The sequence below is a fragment of the Palaemon carinicauda genome, chromosome 31 (assembly GCF_036898095.1).
Source record: "Palaemon carinicauda isolate YSFRI2023 chromosome 31, ASM3689809v2, whole genome shotgun sequence".
Classification (NCBI taxonomy): Eukaryota; Metazoa; Arthropoda; class Malacostraca; order Decapoda; family Palaemonidae; genus Palaemon; species Palaemon carinicauda.
The window spans coordinates 55,786,786-55,810,340 of NC_090755.1; the positions used below are offsets into that span (position 1 = coordinate 55,786,786).

Consider the following 23,555-nt stretch of genomic DNA (forward strand, 5'->3'; position numbering starts at 1 on the left):
AAAAAAATCAATTATTTGCCTTCGTAAATAAAAAAATTTTGACCAATAACTTCCATTTTGACAGCCAGTGTACTTTTGAGAGGCAAAACAAATCTACACTTATTATTTCATCACCCACTATCAGCATGTATTGAAATTAACTATGCTTGGATGCATTTGGCTGAATTTAGTTAACAATACTTACAATCTTTTGCAAGGTATTCAAAATAACAGATTTTGCAGAAAGATCTTGTTGTAAAATAAATTAAAGGAAATCAGTGCATTGTTTTTGGTTCTCTTAAGGTGTACAATAAATCTCTAATATTTAGTCATTATAGCTCGAGCAGCATCAGTGTACACTAATCAAATTCCTAAAATTTGGTCCTACTTTATGACATTGATAGTAGTTAAAGTATCTGTTCCCTGTGCCCTTCCTTTAAGGATGCCTGAAGCAAGCAGTTTTTCATACAATTAAAAATCATCAGTTATAGCACTAATAAAATAAAAATCTGCGCCGAGTATGATGATTCATCCAAAACTAACATCTCACTGATGAAATCATTCACTCCCACTAGGCTGGTGTATCTCAAGGAAAATTTTCTTTCATGTTTTGATTAATTGAATTCAAAGAAAAGTTTCCATTCTCTAGGAGTGACATCACTGGGCACAGACAACTTTCCTTTTGTTTGTGCGTGAACATACGGGTGAGTATATAATGATTTACAACAAAAAATCATTTGATGTAAAAAAAAATAGAGCAATCTACACTTTTAAACTCCAGATGACATTAAAAAAATTACTTTATCACATACGGTAATTACACATTTATATATAGTACTAATATACTTAATTTTACAAAAACAAACAAAGTAAATTTGAAAAGTTTACTAAACCACAACCCAGAAAGTGTAATTCTACACAAATACCACTAAATTCCCCCTTCTATCAAGACATTCCCAACCAGCCACTATAAGTCCTAAACCCCACAACCATGACACATATACCAAGACTCCTTGAGATAATGTATAGCGAATACAGATTTAGGATGACATTGAAAAGTCGCTAAAAACCTTTCCAAAAGATTAGAAAAATTTTATCATGAAGACTAATTTTCAAATCTTTCATTAGATATGGATCTAATTCTTTCTGAGCTTGGTGACCAAGGAGTAATATTGAATGACACTGCACTCCTGGACAGAGGACATGAATATAATACCATAAAACAAATTAGGCACATTACCCTTAATGCCCCCTTGAATCATCCAAATACAGGAACACTGAACTATCCCCTGAATAAACGACCCCTTTTAATGTCCGTAGAATAGTCCAAATAAAATTGCACATATCTAAGTAGGAAGTAAATTTTTGTAAACCTTTAGTCTTAACCTTATTTTACTATGCGTTCAGGCAGAGAGAAAATCAGGGGTTCGGATGGATCAAACTCATAAGTGATCATGCCTGCCACAAACTTTTATTACCCAAATATCATGACATACATTCAAAGCAGGAGTTATGAGAAGCAGGGTATTCTGTCCTCATATATCCTGCCATTACCCTTGCCCTAGGATTGCTACCCTATTTCAAAATTATTGGTTTTATAAACTCATAATATGGAGCTCAGAAGAGTGCCTCATTTGAGAAACCAAAGCTTCTGAGCATAATAAAATATCACACAATTTGTAGGCAACTAAAAGGTCTTTAATATTGCCTTGCAGTCTATGAATATTAAAATACTTAAGATGACACTAGCAAAATCTACGACAAACTGGTACCAGATTTTGCTTAATATCACCAGACAGAATAATTAAAAACAATAAAGGTCTTATACTTGCAAACAAACTTAGAAATAATATTTACACTAATACATATACAGTAAAACAATTCAAAGAATGCATAGACTAAAGATAAAATGCTTACCATACCCATAGAGTATTTTCTACCCTTACCTAGTGGAAAGTAGCCACTAAACAATTACAGTGCAGGAATTAACCCCTTGAGTGAAGAAGAACTTTTTGTTTCTTAGCATTGTCAGGTGTATGAGGAAAGAGGTGAATGTGTAAGAATAAGCTGGGCTATTCACCATATGTGTAGGCAAAGAAAAATAAAAATCTGTCATGAATGGAAGAGAAAACATCCTGTGAATTTTAAGCTAGCCTATAATCAATAAAAAATTATTCTGACGTATATGCACCTAAACACACTCAAAACTGAGTTATAACTTTTATGGGTGGAAAATACTCTACCTCATGCTTTCCTCAAGTTTTATTACATAGACATTGATAGGACTAGACAAAGTATTCTTAGCCCAACATCCAGAGAAAAGATGGATAATAAAATACATTACTGATTATGGCTGGTTGAGGTTGATCATGATCACTTGGTTCACGAAAAGTAGTCCAAGGCACTAGGCAAATCATCTGCTGTCCAGATGCTTCCATCTGACCTATTCCTATTTCATAAGTCTGAATCGGTTCTCAAGTTTGTCATCAAGGTAGCCGAAATATCACAAATTTTAAAAGAACTTGGTATTTTTCCCAATTACACAAACCAAAGAACTTAATGCTATAGTCACACCAACCTCCTGGATTGTCAGAGACCTGAACCAGGGTGATCCAGGGAGGAATCCATAGAGGCTCCTTGACAGTTTGGGAAGATCCGTGATGCAAAAACATCCAGGGTAAAGCATAGTCTGGGACAATTTGGGGTGGTCTTGGGCGAGTGTGGCACTTCAGTAGCAGTGCCTGGCTGGTCCAAGTTATCCGTAGCACTGCCTTGTAAGGACCAATACAGTGCTAGGACAGCACAGTGACAATAGTGGTTCTGGGGTGACACCGGGTTAATCCTCGACAATGCCGTGGTGGGGACGTAGGTAGTCAGGGGCGATCAAAGGTAAAATCTATTTTCAGACCGTAGACTCTCTTCTTCCCGGATCAACCAGGACCACCCAGGATCATGGTCTGTGACAGTCCACAGTAATCCTGGATAATCCATAGTGTTACCGGCTTTGGTGTGACTATAGCTTTAAATATGAGATTAATTCATGAGCAGCTGGAACTTGCCAGTTAAAACTTATAACGAGGTGTTGACAATAGCCGGTAATCACTGGCCAGTGGTGAATAAGCCTCACCCCTCTTGCCATTAAACCAAATCATCAAGGGTGAAGGCAGAAGTAATGTCGAAGGACTCTGGTTTCTATTGTTAGGAAAGATTAAAAATACTTCTAAAATTTGTCAGTTTAATTAGGAAATTCATCCTCAGGTAGGAGGAAGTCCGTATTACCAAACCGACTGTCTAAAATCCTGGGATCACTAATCTCGGACCTGATAAGGTGTAGAGAATAGCATCCTTTACACTTTATGAACCAGGGTCAAAAGTACCCTCAGTCTCAGTCCCGCCAACCATTGGCTGTTGGAAAAGAAATTTTTTTTTTTCTTTGACTGGCAAGACAATCAAATAAGACATTAATGTTTATAGGTTTGCTTGTGAATATCTAATCCCCCTTATAAGGAGAATGGTGGAATGCACACTTCTATTTTAACAGTACTGTAATAGAATAATGAATAGCTGTAAGAGCTATACCCCAAAACCCAAAGGGATAGAAAGAAGAGAGGAAAGGAGCTAGACACTCACTCTCAACCTTAACTTAAGCTGTAACAGCTATATTAGACGGGACACTTTAGTTTTGTAAAGGAGCTAGGTTCTTTACACCACTTGCCGAGCACAAGCTCAGGTCCGAGTCGAAAACATACAGTATCATAAGACTTGCTAGTATTCCTGCAATTAATACGCAGTACAGGTGGTCCGAAACTTCAATACTCGCGCATCTAAAACTTGAACCATTGAGATACTTTTCTTAAAGGCTAGAGTAGCACTAACTCCTCTGAGATCATGGGCACACACCTTTTTTAACTATCTGATGTGATTGAGGATCTAGGGCATAATGCTCTGCTGATAGTCTTCCGCAGCTAAAGGAATTTTATTTCTAGTAACTTATGAACAGGTTTTGTTAACTTAGGTCAGGCAGTCTGGGTTTTCTTGTGGTAGCTCCTCTACAGAACACAAAAGTAACCCATCTGGATTGTTGGTTACTACCCTAAGCAATGAAATTGTAAAGGATAAAAACGTGGAATCAAGGATCGACGGACTTTTGAGTTAAGGCTACGAAATCAGGAACAAAAGATGGAAAGAACAGGCTCCAGTGCTCAGAATCAGAGAGCAAGTGCAAGAATCTGTGCAGTTCTCGTAGATGCTTAGTCAAAGCTAAAACAAACAGAAAAATCCTTTTTAGGATTCTGTCCCTTTCACTGACGAGATGGACCACTCAATACAAGTATCGCTCTGAGTACAGGCACGACCACGACAGGAGGTACACAAAGAATGGGGATAAATTCCCAAATGTGAAAGGAAAGCCGAACATGCTTTCCCATTCACACCCGGACAACGACGTTGGACACTAGTGTTACTCATCTCAACACAAACACTTTGCACACACATACTCATCTCAACACAAACACTTTGCACACACACACTCATCTCAACACAAACACTTTGCACACACAATTAGTTGAAAACTCAAACGCAGGTCACAGTTTAAGTCGCGAGCGAAAACTATAGGTCTTGACTGGGCAACGACCAGGGTACGAATGGCGACCTTTGCCCCGTCCTTACCAGGCCTGACACTGCCTTCTTCTTGGTGCATTGTGGGTCAAAGACAGTGGAAGGTTGCTTTGCACTGGGAACATACCATGGGGCATGTTACCAGCCTGAGGCTTTAATGCCTCTTGCCTGGAACGGAGTCCTGGTTGGGGGAAAAATTTTCTGGTCGCAAGTTTAAACCAAAGAGTAACTCCTCAGAGAGTAGTCCGTGGTTACAATACATCGGAACAACCCCCTTTTAAGGATTCTGTCCCCTTCACTGACGAGATAGAACAACCCCCTTTTAAGGATTCTGTCCCCTTCACTGACGAGATGGCCGACCAGAATCGGTAGGTTTTCAACATCGTCATTCTTATTTGACTTAGGTCTTGGAGCTAGATTTTTTCATCAAGAAAACTAGAGCTTGATTCCATACAAGGTAGACAGATAGCAATTTAAATGCAGTAAATTGTATTGCACTTCTGTATTTGCTAAATATTACTGAAGAGAAGCCAGTTTTGATATTTGAGTTTTGTGCAATTTGCTAAACAGCCTAAGATGGGGGAGCTTGTAAGGTAACTACTTTGCAGTGGAACTTTTAAGTTAAAGAATAGGATTAAAGAAGTGAACAATTTGGGAAGTAAATTTGTATCTTTGGTACAAGTTTTAATGTGTTATGTTGCTTAAATATCACTCTTTCCAAATATGAACTGGATTAATTTCCCAACTTTTAATAGCTTTTTGGGCCATTTTAGATGGGTAAATATTGCAACAGAAGAGGGCATGAAAAATACAAAGCTTGAGACAGAACAGCTCAAACTTCTTGTACAACAATTAGATAATTTCCACATCTGCTATATTCAAATTCCCACAACTTGCAAATATTTACAACCCTGGGCTTATTTTCATTGATGCTTTCAAAAACAAAATTTTGGAAGTTTCTTTTTTAAAGTCTACTTACTTTTGAAGGTACAACTTTGAAAGACGACAGTTCAGGATTAATTCGATGGCAAACATCTAGTTCTAAACTGTACTCTGATCCGCTTGGAAGAGGAGCTGTAACACTAACCTGTAAATGGCAAACAAGAACTATTGATCTACCAGACTCATTAACACAAAATATGCATTTATAAACAAAGTAATTAAGGGGTATGTGAGAAATATCAATCCGATTTCCTTAAGAATATTCCAGACACTGACCCTTATAATACTAGAAACGAAAATGTTTTGCGAATAGGTAATTGAACAGTATTGACAGAATGCTGATTATATTGTATTCTTGATCCATTATTGATTTAGTTAATAAGAATTTACTTACAGTCTTCTCAGTAAAATTAACCTTGACATCCTCAGCTTTCTGATTTTTAATAAGAATCGTGATAACTACATGCGTTTCCGTTTGATACCAGTCATGCTTAATTTTTGGAGCTGGCATAACATTAGCTGCAGGTGGGTTAGACTCCTCAGTTTTCTCCGTTTTTTCATCGCTATGTCCTGTAATAATTCAAGATTTGACTCTTAGCATAACACTTCAAGAAATGTCTATTTTGAAAAAACCTTGCATACAAAAAAAAAAAAAAAACTTAAATGAATTGTAAACTATTAATATTCAAAAAAAGAAATTAATGCTGTACAGTACTTCCCACAGATGGATCAGACACTGGGCCTAAATCAAAACTGATATTTGGACCAAGATGTATTAATTTCCATTTAAAACTTATTACAGCAGCTTTCATATGTAAACTAAATGTAAGGTTTAGTAGTAACTTCCCTATAATAATAAGTGGCTGCAATAATGTATATTCATTATCCCAATAAGTAATCATATTTCTGCTTCAATCTTTTATGTTGCAAAGACCTGAACCCTAAAACGGAAGTCTTCATATTTTTTTTTATAAGAGACAGTAGCATTCAAAATTAAAATGACAAATTTGGTAGCAATTCGTATTTTTCCTAACATACAAACCTTGAGCTCTCTATTATATAAGTATCCTTTGTCAAAGCTGAACTTGCCATAAGACTTAACGTAGTACAGAAAACAACCCTGCCGCTAATTATTGGAGGGTAGCAGGAGCTAGACCAGCACCCCGCTCTCACACTGCTTGGCAATATGACGTCCCTTTATTGTAGGCAGGACGTACAGGGTGATAGGCAATGGCAGGCCAGTATAAACAAAAAGTTAAAGGTTTATATGTTAAGGAAAAATACAAATGATTTTCAAATTTGTCATTTGGTCCGACACCACCTATAAACTTTACGAGACTCCCCATTAAGTGGGTGAAAGTCCTTACCAAATGGCTGATAACTTAACCCGGGGTGTGACTGTGCTTCGCACGAGCTTACAAGAGGCACCCTCTCACCTCTAACTTTGGCATGTGAGCGAGAGCTGACGGCCTCGGCAATTGGTATGTATTAGAGAACTAGGCCTTGTGACTTTAACCTAGCCATTCCCAGACTTTAACCTAGCCATTTCCAGATTCCCCGTCGCTGGTTCTACCTGTACACGGGAGGCCAGCTTCCAGAGTTCCACGGGTACTGTATTCTAAGATGGGGTAAGATGAAGGTAGAAGAGGCCAGTCACTACCATTTATCCCAGGTAATGCCTGTCCTCGAAGACTGCTACTTGTCCTGCAAGGGAGCAGAGGTATCCTAAACCACATGTTGTGCAGCCACCACAGGACCTAGGCATTCATATTCCAGTGGATTAAGTCTTGCAGTTAGTGGGCTGTGAAGGTCGTCTGATGATTCCAAACGGCCGCTTGAAGAATCTGTACCACAGTTTTTATTTAAATGATAGGGATGTACTTATGCCCCTGACATCATGAGCTCTGGGTCTACGGTCTTGGAGGAGAGAGTGGATTCATGGCCAGATCTATAACCTGGTGAATCAAAGATGAGAACAAATTCTTGGCAACCCCCCATTTGACCCTGCCACTACTCACGAAAAACTTATTTACGTGCGTGCGAGCTCCTGCAGATCGTTTAAGGCACCGCCTCGGAGCTCTTATAGACATAGTACCAAGCAATGTGGGTCAGCGGATAAAGTACGTAGACTTTCAACCAGTGAGGTCCCCAAACTTTGTTCTGCTACAGCCGGAATCAGAGTCTTGGCATCGGACTTGGGGATGAAGTAAGTGTTTCATAGACCTCCATCCCCTGGCTGGGATATGTTGTTGTAGAAGAGACCATATCCTTCGCTGGCACTCATAGCAGAGGCAAAGGCAAGAGGGAAAGAACCATCTTAAGAGTAGAGTCATGATCCGAGGATCGACTAGCACTATGAAGCATTCCCTTCCGAGAGCGTGGTACAAGAACTTTGCTCCGAGGTGATGGTTTAAGTTCTGATTGGAGACCAGTAAGCTCGACACTGAATGAAGAAAGAGTTCTGTTAAGGAAAAGTAAAAGTAGACTCCATTCAAAAGAAAAACAAGACTCAAGGCCGAGCGGCATTCACGTCAAGATTGAGCAGGGTCTCGATTCCCCCAGGTATAACAAGCTTTGCTGTCCACGGGAGAGAAATATAGAATGGTGCAAGGCCTCTTCCACGACCTAAAACTTTGTAGATAGACCACTTCACCTGATGGGGGGCGAACAACGACCTACGAGGTTATCCAACCATCCTTTTCGTCACTGCTTGTGAAGAGCTTCTCGGACAGATGTTGGATACCCTACAGGTAAGAGGTTGTAGGAACTTAACTGATCGTGGTGAATCCCCGAGTGAGGTTGTACGAGCAGCTCTAGAAAGGAGACAACAGTTCTCTCAATATCTTTGTAGGCAGGAATAGAGAGAGTGTGCTATTGTGCTTGCTGCCACTGCAGAGCTATCAGGTTCATCAACCGATCTGTCAACACCCTTCAAGAATGAGTCCCATCAGACAGGAGGGAAATGCTTGGAGTTTGCAGGATGTTGGAGGGCCTCTAAAAGAGGTGCCTGGTTACTCTGTACTGGTTTACAGTACTTCAGAACTTCTGAACACAACTCCCACCAGGGTCAAGACATATGGCTAACTGAGGGAGAGAACTCCATCGAAGCCAACTACGAGAGTCCACCGGGTTAGAATCACTGCTAGGAAGTCTATCTGACCACACTGAACTGGGTTGCATTGGGAAATTGAGCTGTCTCCCGTCAAAAATCCATCTTTTAACACCTAGACGAACAATATTCGTGAAAAGAATATCTTTGTCTGGGTGTTCTATGCCATGTGTAGAATACACTTGTTTGGGCATTCTGGCACCATCAGGCTTTTATAAAAAAAAAAAAACCACTACAGTATGACAAGAAGGGAGCTATTGGAAGAGATTAAGAGCCACAGCAACACTGCGCTCAAATTGAGGAAAACTTGTATGGCACTCCTGATAGGTGTTGGAACATAGCTCAAGAGGCAACCTGTTTTCTTTCGATGCCTCAACCAAGAGGAGGTTGGTATCTCTACCTCCCAACTCAAGCCTCTCTTTCAGTCTGATCCTGACTAGCAAGTCCACAGAATCTCTGCAAATACCGAAAGGATCAGCTGCCACTGGAGAGAACTAAAGCTAAGACTTTCGCTAGCGCCAAAGAACTCAGAAGTTCAGTCGCGCCTATAAGAAGTCTTGCTTGAGGAAGGGACACACAGGTTCCCCGAGTCTCTATCGCCGATAGTTAGAGCAACTCTCTCTTTTGAGGTTGTTAGCCTTCTAAATTTGCCTGTTTCTCATGGAGGCTGCCAGAATTAATTCTAGCGGTTTTATCCCAGCAAGGTAAAACCTAAAATGTTGCCTCAGTGTGGTAGAAACATCTCCATGAAGTCTTAGAATTTAACAACTCGTCTATGGGACAATATCAGATGCATCGGCATTGACCCCTGTTGCAACTTGAGAGGACATTCTTGTGAACGCTTGAAGGGGTGAGCGTAGGCCAGAGCCTCGGACTCTATACTGGCAAATTAATTCTTAAAGGATGATTCTGGGTACATGCTTGTAAGATAACCTCCAGTTATAACCAGTAGTCAAGGTCACAAAATATCTAGTCAACGGAAGATGATAAAGAAGCGGGATGCTTAACCTCGCGTGAAGGATTAAGACAGTTTGAGGATAGGACCTAGAATCTTTTTGATTAGGACCATCCAAGAATAAGACACAGGGCCTTCTTATTATCCCCTACTTCTGTGACATCCTCCCTCGGTAAGTTAGGCGAGGGGGATTCCCCTCATAGCAGAAGCGACCTTAATTCCACTTTATTTTAACACCGGTGGCGCTACTGACTAACACTCCCTGGAGCGCAACCCTACGTTATCACTCAAACCATGACTCTGGGAAATGGGAAACAGGTTGTATAAATTACCTTTACAGGTGAAAACTAGTTTTTCCTTCAGATTCATCAGAAACTGCAACAGGCGCCAGAGTACGCCCTGAAAATTACGCAAAGTTTTTGGGATACTGGTAACGTCTCTGCCTGCTGATAACCTAACTGGAGTACAGACTACCGCTCAAATTCATTAGTTCCTTTGGTGTTTGCAACCTTACCATCCTTGTGAGCTAAGGATCGGGGGTTTGAGGGACCCTAATGCTCTCCCTGCTGAGTCATCAGCAGGATTTGCCTGGCCCTCCCCGGTCCTAGTTTGGGTGGAAAGGGGGCTAATTATATGTATATATAGTTAGTCTCTAGGGCACTGTCCTGCTATCTAGGGCAATGTCACTGTCCCTTGCTTCTGTTACTCATGAGTGGCCTTTACCCCTTAAACCTGGTCAGCCAACTACCCAGTAAGGCAGCCAGCACCACCCAGGGATTATGTCTGTTGACACACCCTGGTCGGATGGTTTAATTGAAAGGAACAAGGATCATCCTAAGCCAAAGGTCAACTCTCATGGGGTGCAACATTTCAAGTTGATCCCTGATCGAGTCATGAGATCAGTTGCAAGCAACTGTCTCTGTAAAGGAATGAAGACTTGTCTTCCAATTACTTCTGCTAGAATGGGAGTTAGTAGTGCATGTCCACCTAAGAACCAATGAACACTCAAGTAACCAGTCTTCTCTAGCAGATAATGGCATTACAGTAGTGAACCTCCTTAGTTGCTCACTGTCAAGCAATAATCAGTCGCCAGCAACTACTTCTGAAAGACAAGATTAAGGTGTCTTTTCAATCACATTTGTCAGACAGGTAGTTATGTGCATAAGTCCAGTTACGGACCAGTAAACACTAACAGAAAATTTACCTCTATAAAAGGTATACATTTCCTCGGATAGTACGGAGGTTATATGACAGGTACTCCGGGGCAAGACAAAGATCTGGGTGCGGCCCAAGTGGTTCGTTGTGCCTGAACTGTCATAGAACATCGATAAATATTTGCAAACAAGACCACCTTCTCCCTGATAACAAGTATCCCTTAGGAAAGGGGAAAATACACCTCTGATCGCTCCGTTCATGATCAGCAAAACTGGAATAAGCTCCGATTGTTCCCTACCAAGGGAACAGACATGCTTATGCAAAGTTTTGAAATCCAAGTACCTTCGATACCAAGACTTACGATTGGAGATATTAGGGAGGACCTGACTGGGATGAAGGAGGAGCACTCAATGGCAGACAACCTATGTCCGGTTAGGGGATGGTAGAGGGTTCATGAATAACCTGACTTTCCCCAGGAAGCTAATGATGTATTGGAACCAGGATCCAATTTGTCGTCCAAAACGCAAAACACGGGCTCTTGCTACTTAGTAGCACGTGAGAAAGAAAGTTTCAAAACAAGGCAGTGGTACTTATGCAAGTGTTTCACTTATTAAAAACCAAAAAAATTCTAGTCAAAGAATACAGTATCTATTTTATTTACTTAGTATTTTTAACTGCATTGGATTTAGGAATTTGGGCTATAATGTCCTGGAATACCATACAGCACCCGTACTGCGAATCACCAAATACAGATTTGATTTTGCCGAATCCAAAATTTGGATGTTCAGTGGGGAAGCGGCAAACTAGTAGGGATGGTTAGAAAAAAAAAAGAAATACACTCGTCACTAGGAATTATTGTAACTTCCTCAAATATTTCTTGCCTGTATTACCCACTTTTTATTGTAGTTGCTAGATTTTATAATATTTGAGGACTTGGGCCCTCTCTTTTGAGTCCAGGGCCTTAGAAGCAACATAATAGTAACTTTAATTTATTTAAGAGATATCAAATCCTTCAAACCAAGTTTCTTTTAAAAACTCAGGCTTTGTTAACAACAACAAAAATTAATTACATTGGTAGTCCCAACAAAATAAACACCACAATGACAAAAGAACTTCCATAATTCAATGACTACTGGTTATACAAGAGGACCTTAAGTGTGCCATAATACTTACATTAGTAAAATTTCAAATTTAATTGAGCAAACTGCAATCACTAATAAACCCAAGGAAAGGTTCCTTGTGTATGACAACTGGATTAATGAAGACTTTCATCCATCATTGGGATAAGTAGATATTATAACAGCCTAGATTTCAGCAATCTGCATTCTGATGTCAACTGTCCATCGCATTATGAATTTGGGACCGAGTAAATAGAGGCCAATTTTCCAATTTGGGAATAAAGTACATGGCTTAGTTTGGAATTTCTGAAAATCTCCACACCTGATTACAGAATGCTAAAGATTTTCTTCTATACCCGATTCACATAATACAAAGTAGATACAATATCTTAATTTTTTTTAACAGAAGTAAAGACAGTAGAGGACGATTTGTAAACAGTAAAAGTCTATTGATACTGAACCTGATTAAACAACGCCAATGTTAACAATAGCATTAGCAATGATGGCAAGACGAGGAGGGGATTTCTCACTACCAAGGTAGATCGTTCCATATTTCTGCTGCAACAACCTAGAAGGAAAATGGAAGGATAGTTGCTGGCTAGCAACGTTTCAGGAACAATTGGAGTAATCACTGGGGAGGCAACCGTGAGGAACTAACTTTTCTGACAGTGAAATAAATCTTGTCACCAACAAGTGAATGAGTGCAAACACCTTGGTAATCAAAGCTAAAGTCTTGAAGATCTCTTCCTACGAGGTAACTGATTAAAGTCAGCTTTTGTAGGGTCTGAGTCTACATCCTCTGAAGAATCACCCAAGACATTCACCAGTTAATAAACAAGTGGAATAAAGGAATGAAAAAGTGTTAACTGGTCTCCTTCGACAGCTGAATTGCTGCTGAATATCAAGCTTACCGAGGCTAAGAATCATCACGACCCTCAGCTTCTGGAAAGTGAATGGTAGTGTGTGGCACTATGTGGTACGTAACAGTGCCTGTCCTCAGTTGAAGAGGATCCTTGCCAGAAATCATGCTAGCACAATAAGGCTTTTCAGTGCTTGTAGGAGTGCTAAGATAGGACCTGAGAAGTCATCTGTTCCAATCCTTATCATGCCAATGAGTGTCGGAAGATATATCCTGGACTAGATTCTGAGTGTGGTACGATCTCTGTTCTGTAAGTCTCTGAACATACAAAGATCTCGAGCATTGGATGATCTCTGGGGTTGGGAGCACTGATGGAACAGATGACAGGAGACAGGTTAACTAGTTCCTTGGCAAATAAGCATAGGTTCCAATCATGAAGCTTCCAAATGCATTGTTCCAGACTGTATGGTTCCCTATTATGGCTTGTGGATGATCCAATGGGAAATGAAAATCATGGAAAACAAGAGCAGGTAACCCATCTACAAAAGAGATTGCAACTGAAACGCTACCGTGAAGATGAAACAAGAAGGGAAGATCACCAAGAAACTTCAGAGCTCGTGAAAGAAAGATCTCAGCCTGTACAAGCGATGAGAATGATCATAGGTGGTTCTTTCACCAATATCAAGGAACGGGAAAGCTGGATCAAAGCAGCAATTACAAGTTATGCAACCCAAAAATCATTAAAGAACAGGGGCGAGAGTTCCAACTGAGGTGTCCAAATAGCACGTAAAAGACCTATCCCGTAGCGACTGGTAATGCTTAGATTGTACAAGCAATGACAAGGAGCTTAGAGACCAGTGTTGATCTTGAACTTATATCATGCCATGGGATTGGTCAGCTGGGACAGTTCAGCTAGATGTGTCAACATCAATACATTTGTACCTCTAGCCGTTCGTATGCTCCATCTTACTTCTGCTGGGTTATCATCTGAAACTAAACTACTAGACACACTGCTCGTATGTAGGAAAGAGTAAGGTCATGTAATTTTGTTTTTAGTAGTATCCTGGTGAGTCTTCATGTGTATGTAAGTGTGTAAAAGAAGTAGCAGTAGACTCTCTGTCAGAGGTGATACAGAGAAGGGGGTCATCCAAACCAATAATGAAGCTCCAACAGGGAAAGAACAGGAACTATAAAGAGACCGGACAAGAAAGTGAAGTATCCTTAGCACCTTTCCAAGAGCAGGAAGACATTGAAAGTTTTCTTGCTTGCGTATACACTTAGGCACACTGTTCTATCTATTTATCTTCCTCTTATTTTGTTTTAGTTTTTAGTTTATAAATCTATTCTTATTTTTATGATAGTTAAATATTTTATTTCAATTACTGTACTACTCTTATTTCCTGGTTTCCTTTCCTCACTGGGCTATTGGAGCTCCTGCGCTTAGAGCATCCTGCTTTTCCAACTAGGGTTGTAGCTTGACAAGTAATAATAATAATAATAACCCTCTACCTCTTACCCAGCACTGGCAAACTCCTTCCTCCAACAGAGCAAGACAATTGAACAGGAGCCAACTTTTTCAGGGATACATTGGTGAGGCAATTAACAACAAACAGAAATGCTGTCAAACAGGCAGAATAATGTGGATATCAGGAGATTGCACAGAAAAGGGTCACCAGTTACAGTTCTCTCAGGAAACAACTTCAAATTCTTTCTTCTTCCTTAATATCTCTTGCACACTGTAATTTGTCAACAAATTTATCTTAAAAGAAAATGTTAGAAAAACCAGTTGGGGATGGCAGAAACATGTTTACACTATCCAGTGGCTGAAAACAGTGTGTTGGCAAGGGGGCAAGACTTCCCCGCCACCGGCAAGTAATTACTGACAGTTTCAAATTATAACAGCCTATGTCCAGCTTCACTGGTATCATGCTCCTATTATAGGACTAAGGTTTGTATTCATTAGGAAACAAATTATTAATGGGCAAATCATTGAAAATACTAACAAGCTCAGCAAATAGTGTATTGTACCAAACATGAAAAAAACTTTACCGTTCATTTCTTTGCAGGTGGTTTTAGCTTCTTTACGGGCAATTCGTTTTATTCTATCCTCACTCCAATCAATCCACTGGTCAAACTGATTGAACGTTGATAGCTCAGGGCCTGTTTAAAATGCAAGTTATTTTGTAATGGACAATGCAAAGTGTTACCCTAATAAAACTTTTATCAATTAATAACCAACAATTCATGGGTCATTTACATTACATAACACACCCCTGAACATTGTATTCCTAAGATACATTTGGGGATTACCTAATTTCTAAAGTAAATATAAAAAATTACCTGCTTTCTCCTTTCCCTCAGCAAATGCTTTCTTGGCTTCTAAAAATTTACCCAAGAAGAAGAGAGCTTTCCCATAAACCAGATTAGCATCAAAGTTGGCACCTAGTTCAAGTGCTTTTGCTGCATCATGGGCTGCCTCTGTAACCATAAATTGCATTAAATTAAACTGTTTAATTATTGTCCTGTAGTCCCATATTCCAACCTAATCTTAAAGAATACTATACATTTATTCAGCTGACTAACAGATGTAATGAATTCAAGTACTATTTTGCTTATAATGAATAATACTCAAAATGACTACTGTAAATGAATGAAAAAAAGAAATACATGAAGACATAAGCAAGAAAAAAAAACATACATTGCATTTTTAAGATATGAAGTCGTATTGTCCAGCCATATTTCATGCTTGTACACAAAATTTCTTGAGTAAATTGATAAAACCTACACAACTAAGCTTAAGTAACAATACATGCGAACCAAGTTCAGTAACAAATCTTTGTACAAGGACTGCAGTACTGTCTTTTATCATCAGTCTTTGGAGATTCATAAGCAATAACATGCTGCAATTCAAGATGATAAAATTGCAGTGTCAAAATTTTCAAAATGCATACCTAGACAAGAAAAAAATATCTGTCTTCGCAAACCACTTGAAAATCATAAAGACATGTGAAATTTCTAAATATAAAATAAAATTACCTTTATACTTCTCTAATTTCAGAAGGCACAGTGCTCTCATATACCATAGCTCACTACACCCTGGTTGACTCTGAATCTCACGTGATACTAGCTGAAAAATTTAATTCCATTAAGAAAATTCTTTTAATTTAAGAGCACTTTGCCCATTGACTACATTTACCATTACAAACAAAGTGCATTTACCATTTTTTTGTTGGTCATCACACAAACACTAGTTTTTTAGCATAATTATTTCACTAAAAGAATATCAAGAATGTGTGCATAAAATGCAAGAGAATATATTAGTCAAACATTTTGCAACCAAGAACACAGTTTTGTAGTTCAATCTTGTTTTGTAAACTACTTGCCTGCACTGCCTTGTCTGTGCAGTCCAATGACTGCAACCTATACACCTCGGTCCTGAAAAAGGAATGAAAATTTTTTTTTAAAAATTTCATAAACACTTTCATATTTCACCAGTTTATTTGTAAAAAGTACAAAAAGTAATGAATAGTATTGTACTGTTATGAAAGAGATTGTGGTGCCAGCAGCAGCTGAGCTGAACAAGTGGTACACAACAAGAGGAGGAACAAATACAGTACCCAGTATGGTGGTGAAATTGAGAGGTTCACATAGCTGTGAAGGAAAAGTAAAGCCAGAAAAATGTAGGAAAATAGCTACCTGTACCAAAATAATGATGAATATAGACCAATAAAGGAATATAGAAAATGGTAGACATTGCAGAGAAGCCAGATGATGTGAACACTGGGGGAAGAAAAAGTAATCTACGTATTGCAGAATCTGTGAGAAGAAAAGACCAGCAGGATGTAGGAGAGGTAGGAGTTATTAAAGGCAAAAGTAGAAATATCTCAATTAAAGAAGAGGAAGTAAGAAAATTGAATAACTAATTTTCACAACTATTAAACACTGAGAAATGGAAAAGATCTTGGATGTAGATGAAATGCCAAGAGATTGGGAAGATAGTTGGATAATTAAATTGTATAAAAAATGGAGACATGTTGAATTGTGAAAACTACAGAGGAATAAAACTAAAGGAGATACTAAAAAGAATAGTAGAAAGAAGGTTCAGAAAGTTGATAGATATACAAGAGTAGCAGTTGGGGTTTTGATAAGAAAAAGCACAGGGGATATCTTTACAGTAAAACATGTATAAGAGAAGTAACTAGAAGGAAATATTAAGTGTATACAGTGCGTGTTTTGTGGATCTTGAAAAGGCATGTGACAGGGCACCAAAGTTGAGAGAGAGAGAGAGAGAGAGAGAGAGAGAGAGAGAGAGAGAGAGAGAGAGAGAGAGAGAGAGAGAGATTCACTCTGGAGGTTGACCTCCAGAGATTTTGCTAGAATTCCTTATAGATGAAGTTTTGATAGATTTCAGCGCCTTGGCGGCAGAATACTAAAATTATCCTCTGTCGTAGCAATTTGAAAAGACTCAATCAGACCCCACTTGACCTTGGAAATTGTCGGAGGGCTTTTTTTTATCCAATCAGAATCCCATTTTTCCAAAAATTCAAACAGGGTAATGGGAGCATTCATCAAGGGTCGGGGATGCTCAATCTTTACCCATGCGGCGCGAAGACAGCTAATCTTGGGGGATATTTCCAGCATTTGTGCAAAATGTCGTATTGGTGATATGTGGTATAAATACGATGGAAAATCAGAAAATAATGGCAAATCAGAGTTTTTTTGGCGTTGTTCAAATAGTTACTGCCATAAGAAGATTGCCCCTAACCACGGTAGCTTTTTTTCACGCTCGAAGCTATCGTGCGAAGACGAGTTTGTTATTTTAGCAAGTTTTGTACAGTATACAGTTTTCCCCAGAACCTGATTCGCCCCATGTACAAAAAGTTTGCCTCCCACATGCTAGTGGATTGGTAAAACTTCTGCTGTGACGTGTGTGCAGACATTTTAATGATGGACAGCAAAAAGATTGGCGGACCGGGACATATTGTCAAGCTAGACGAAAGCAAATTCGGAGAGAGGAAATATAATGTTGGCAGCAAGGTCTTTGGCAAATGGGTATTCGGGGGGGACTGACCGGGAAATACGCGAGAATTTTTTTAGGGTTGACAAGGATCGCTCGGCAAAGACATTGCTCCTGACAGTACAGTATTAAGAGTTCGTCCATCCTGAAACTACAATAATTTCAGACTGTTGGAAGGTCTATAGAAATATCGAGGATAAATTTCTTCAACACTGCGGACCGGGACATATCGTCAAGCTAGACGAAAGCAAATTCGGAGAGAGGAAATATAATGTTGGCAGCAAGGTCTTTGGCAAATGGGTATTCGGGGGGGACTGACCGGGAAATACGCGAGAATTTTTTTAGGGTTGACAAGGATCGCTCGGCAAAGACATTGCTCCTGACAGTACAGTATTAAGAGTTCGTCCATCCTGAAACTACAATAATTTCAGACTGTTGGAAGGTCTATAGAAATATCGAGGATAAATTTCTTCAACACTGCACTGTTAATCATAGCATTAACTTTGAGAGTCAGAAAGATCCAGTGTGCACACCAATACCATCGAATCCCAGTAGCGAGAACTAAAAAGATCGGTACTGTACTACCGAAAATCGCAACCCAGAAACACTTATACGATAGCTACTTTGCTATGTACTGTACATTATTCAAAAACTTTATTTGAAGGATATGGGGTGTAAACTGAAGACATGCCTGGAATTAGTTATTCGTGTTTACCCTCTCAATACCCGTGATTCCATAAGTCCTGGTCCATCCCAACACCTTACTCCTTCGCTAATTGCCCATCCGTCCAACTCGCCACAAAAAAAAATTGTCCCAACACCCTACTTATCCGCTAAGTGCCCGTCCATCAAAACCTCCGTATAAGAAGAAGTTGTCCCTAGGTAAAAAGAATATACCATAGAAGACTCAGACTCCAGTAACTTCGAGTAATGGTGATGCCGTTGTAAAGGTTATGAATTATCCCGGAAGCTGAACCTGAACCTGAAGTAATGTAAGCACAGCCCACTCAGTTTCTGGTTGTGTGTGTGATCATGGCCACATGTACGTATGATGACAGCCGATAAATAGGGCAGTGTAATGAGGTAACGGCCCCCCCTTAGGGCCTAAGAATATGTTAATATACGAGGGGTCGCAAGATAGGTAGGGACGCTGCTTGTAGGTAAGGTTAGGTAGGGCCATTCAAGTTGGTTAGTGTTCTTTTGTAGAGGATTTGCAGAACAACAGAAACAATCGGCTAGAAAACGGGAAGAAATTCCCGTTTTCTAGGCGCACGGTAAGACTTGGTGGTAAAATTTTATTTAAGGAAGTAGAAACATCTTGAGCAGAAAACATTTTCCAGTAGTAAATAACGTGATTTAACCGAATTTGACCTTCACTCCAACCACAATCAAACAACCAGTTCGACTACATTCCCCACTACACTCACTAAAACTAGTAATCAAAATGAAGCCAAATTCGGTGAAATCACATTATCTACTGTAGGAAAACCATTTCTATACAAAATGATTTACCATAAATCTAATGGTTCTTGCTTCGCCGTGCACCAGGTTCGCTCGCAAACAGTAATGTTGAGTTGCGCACTTTAACAGCAATGTTTTACCCTATATCTAATGGTTTTTGTTCCACCATGGGCTTACTTCACTCGCCAAAAAATAAAAGCATCAAGCTCCGTATGTACTGGCAAGCGGTAATGTTGAGCTGCGCACACTAACATCAATATAACTACAATAACGAACTGCATTCACTAACCAGATAATTAAACTTAAAATAAAAATAATGACCGACTTTATGATCAGGACGTCGAAGGCTGGGATCATCGGGGTAATTTCTATGAAACTTCCCTGTGGCTTCTAGGAACGGATAACTACAACCATTACATGTTTCTATAGGAAGTTTCAAAATAGTAAATGTGAGCACTAAACCACAGACAAAGGCTTGGGAAGGGACTGATGCGAGCACTTGAAGCGATAAGAAAAGGAGGTGGGGAAATTAACATCCAACCCCCCGTGGAAACTTCCCATACGTATGGGTACGTGATTAGTTAACGCTAACGGAAACAGCACGGAGCCTATAAACTAAACTTGAATGAACTTGCAAGGGAAACTTGTTCAGAACAAGTATTTATGAGAAAACCGGGTGTGATGAGTTAATAACAGCAGGTATGACAAAAAATAGCAAGATAAAATGAAGGGAATAATAAATATAATTTTATGGTAATAAATTGAAATGTTGTAATGAGGGAGAAAATGTTTGAAAGCGGTATGGAAACAAAAAGAGAAATATACAGGTGGGTATTGCACCAACGATTACGTAACGATATTAGCGGGGTCAAGTCTCGAAAAATATTTGGATAACTTGGGTAAAAAATAACATGTCCACGTGGGTATTGCATAAACAAACGGTATTAAAAAGAAATGTCTTAGGTTTATGGGGGTATTGAATAAAAGAATGGGTACATATGGTATCAGAAGGGTCAGATAAAGAATACTTGAATGATATGGGTAAAAATGAGGATTGTTTATATGAAAAAGAACAATTTTTGGGTAAAACGCAATATGTCCATGTGGATATTACATAAAACAATAGGTACATACAGTATAAAAAGGGTCAGATCAAGTAGAATACTTGAATGTTGCAGGTAAAAATACTTGAATGTTGCAGGTAAAAATACTTTGATGTCGAGGGTAAAAATGAAGACTTTTATAAGAAAACAAGCAATTCTATTGGTCAAATTAAAGGGGGGGGGGGGGGTAGGGTTTATCCGTAGAAGGGCGGGTTTATGCGAAGAAATTCTTAAAGCTGGTATGTAAACACGTATGAATAGGAGCGAATACAACCAATCCATAGAATGTCAACAAACAAGTGAAAAATATACCAGTAATATAGGATATAGATAATTTGTGCACTTTTCCACGTATTTATTATACGTCCAAAAATCCAGAGTTCCCATTGAGGGTCCCTCATTATCAGTATACACATATATATATATATATATATATATATATATATATATATATATACATATATATATATATATATATATATATATATATATATATATATATATATTATCAAGTACTTATCTGCGGTAAAAGTAAGCATCATTTTCAAAGGAAACAGGCGGTTTTTTTTCTATTTTCCATCGGAAAAAGTAGTTTTTGGTAGGGAAGTTTTCCCCGTCTGTAACTACAATAAAACCAACCTGGCCGTTTATCTACAAAGGGTCCAATGTCCTACCTAAATAGTGTACCATACTGTACCTTCATAAAAAATAAATTTGAAACAAACATTAGAACAAAAGCTAAAGCACCCAGGGATGGCACTGCTAAATGCTAGATAAATATTGGACCAATTAGAACATGACAGAAGGCCTCGAAAAATAAAAATGGTAGTTTGTCTATCTTAAGAAGTTGCAGCGTGACTAAGATTGTCTAAGGTAAGATAGGTTAACATATGTATATAAGTTTTGATTCAAAACATACCTATACAGTATAGCTTCGAGCCTGTTGAGCTCTAGTCACGTCTGGGAAAAAATCAAAAGGTCCCTTCACCAGGTAAAACCTCCGAAAAAGTCCTTTCACCAGGTAAACCCTCCGAAAAAGTCCTTTCACCAGGTAAACCCTCCGAAAAAGTCCCTTCACCAGGTAAACCTCTGAAAAAGTCCCTCCACCAGGTAAAACCTCCGAAAAGGTCCCTTCACCAGGTAAAACCTCCGAAAAGGTCCCTTCACCAGGTAAAACCTCCGAAAAGGTCCCTTCACCAGGTAAAACCTCCGAAAAGGTCCCTTCACCAGATAAACCTCTGAAGTCTGAAAAGGTCCCTTCACCAGCTAAAACCTCCGTCAGGCTAACTAGGTTGAAACTAAACTAAAGATAAGTTTACGCAGGGTTATGTTTAACTAGTTACTTGGCCCAAGCCCAATAGGATCGTATGCACTTTGAAGTGTGTTGTCGTAACATTGTTCGAGAAAAAGATGGTCAAAGAAGTCCTATAAAACACGAAATTTTATTAAAAGGGCCAAGAAAGTTGACCTAAATGTGTAAAATAAACAATTTATGAAGGCAATCGAAGCTCAAGTACCAGGGCAGACCATGAAAGCATCGTGACCAACCCTTAACACACTACTAACAACACACAATTCTGAAAAAATACTGCACTAAAATAACGTAAGACGCCTGAAAATACTCACAAGAGGCTGGTATACGCCATCTGGAATGGGAAGTATGAATAAAATGAAGAATTTTAAGAGACAACCCTTCCATTACAATAACACTTACCTCGGCAGCCCTCCACAATAACATCGGCTATGAATAGTAATGTCTCTCAAACAATATCCTCAAACTCAAGCACACTAAACAGTTTTTTTTTCTGACTTTATCGTGAGTATATTTTTCTTCCTTACCTGTTCAAATATGCTCATGAAACGTTTTAACTCTATAATACCAAGATTTTCGCCTTAATAGGGAGTAATTATTCTATTATAAAGATTCGAAGATTTAAGGGGGATTTTTATTAACTCTAGCGACCCCTCTCAGAGTATGAGATTACAAAATATACAAAATTATAATTTGACTTACAATAATAATACAAGATAGCAGTAAAAAGAAGCAAAACTACTTCTATTCGCATTTCTATACAATACTGTACTTATAACCGTATACCCATATATGCCATGTAAGCGTTATGATCTCGATAATTTGTCTGATAAGTTCTCAGGGTTAAATCGCCAGAAATAGAAAATCATTTCTAAAATGTTTAACCATTGTATTTAAAAGAGGAAATATATCTAAACAGGTTTAAACAGTATATTCATTTCCATTACATAAGAATTGCGACCGGGCAAAATAAAAACAAAATAACACAAGTTGCACAGTAGTTGCCCTGAACCATCAAAATGTTGAAAATATTATAAGAATTACTTTAAAAAGGAACTTGTTAGCTTAATATATGGTGCACGATTATATTTGTTCATTTGCTATTATAAACCATCGTGTAGGTGCTTCGGTGGTTAAACAGCTAAATTGTCGTGCATTTTTTATTCTACCATTGTTCTGTCGATTCTGCTTTGAAAATTATTTAGAATATTTTCTTATTGATGCCCACTTGAGTGGAAGAGAAAATATTTTAATGATATTTCAAGCGATTAAAAATGTAAACACGCAAGGTCCTTTTGAAAGGATTGGTATTAATCAAATACAGTTTCTATTAAAGAATGATTTGAAGGTTCGAGAGCCTGGACTATCCAAGATTTCTTAGAATCTTTACTCTCAATATAATACCAAAGAGTGATTGACGGTAAAATAACAACTAATAGCGGTTCTATTAACGAGATAACATAGTTTTAGTAGTGGCGTGTATGAGAAACACTACGATATTCTAGCATTTTCGAGACTGCAGGAGGCGTTGAGTTCAAGAACAGCATGTGATTGTTTTTGTAGTTACTAGAATATTCTCTCTCTCTCTCTCTCTCTCTCTCTCTCTCTCTCTCTCTCTCTCTCTCTCTCTCTCTCTCTCTCTCTCTCTCGGTAATATTATTTCACTGATTTTCATGTAGACAACATTTATCATAATTATGACCATCCTTTACATCCTGTAGGGAATGTCTGTAACACATAGGTATGCGGTTTAGTGACGTAGCTAAGGAGGGAGCATTGGGTTTTGAAAATGACTCCAATGGAGGGTGCCCGCCAAAGCAGGGTAAGAAAATAAAAGTGTGTAAGAACACGTTTAAAATTATCACCAAATCTTCTATGATTTCCAACCAGCTAGAAAACATTCACACACATATCTCTAGCTACAACCC

General features: G+C 38.8%; 1 protein-coding gene across 1 annotated transcript in view; it reads right to left on the minus strand.

The window, feature by feature from the left end:
• LOC137624410 (protein SGT1 homolog) overlaps window positions 1-22,043 on the minus strand; it is a 31,025-nt gene extending 8,982 nt beyond the window's left edge. The window contains exons 1-7 of the mRNA XM_068355155.1: window positions 21,942-22,043; window positions 16,118-16,169; window positions 15,771-15,861; window positions 15,075-15,212; window positions 14,784-14,894; window positions 5,933-6,108; window positions 5,576-5,683 (exon numbers count right to left, since the gene is read on the minus strand). Of these exons, the coding sequence (XP_068211256.1) occupies window positions 5,576-5,683; window positions 5,933-6,108; window positions 14,784-14,894; window positions 15,075-15,212; window positions 15,771-15,861; window positions 16,118-16,169; window positions 21,942-21,961 (696 nt within the window). The 5' untranslated portion in view covers window positions 21,962-22,043. The remainder of the gene's footprint in view (window positions 1-5,575; window positions 5,684-5,932; window positions 6,109-14,783; window positions 14,895-15,074; window positions 15,213-15,770; window positions 15,862-16,117; window positions 16,170-21,941) is intronic.
• Between the last annotated feature and the right edge of the window lie 1,512 nt (window positions 22,044-23,555).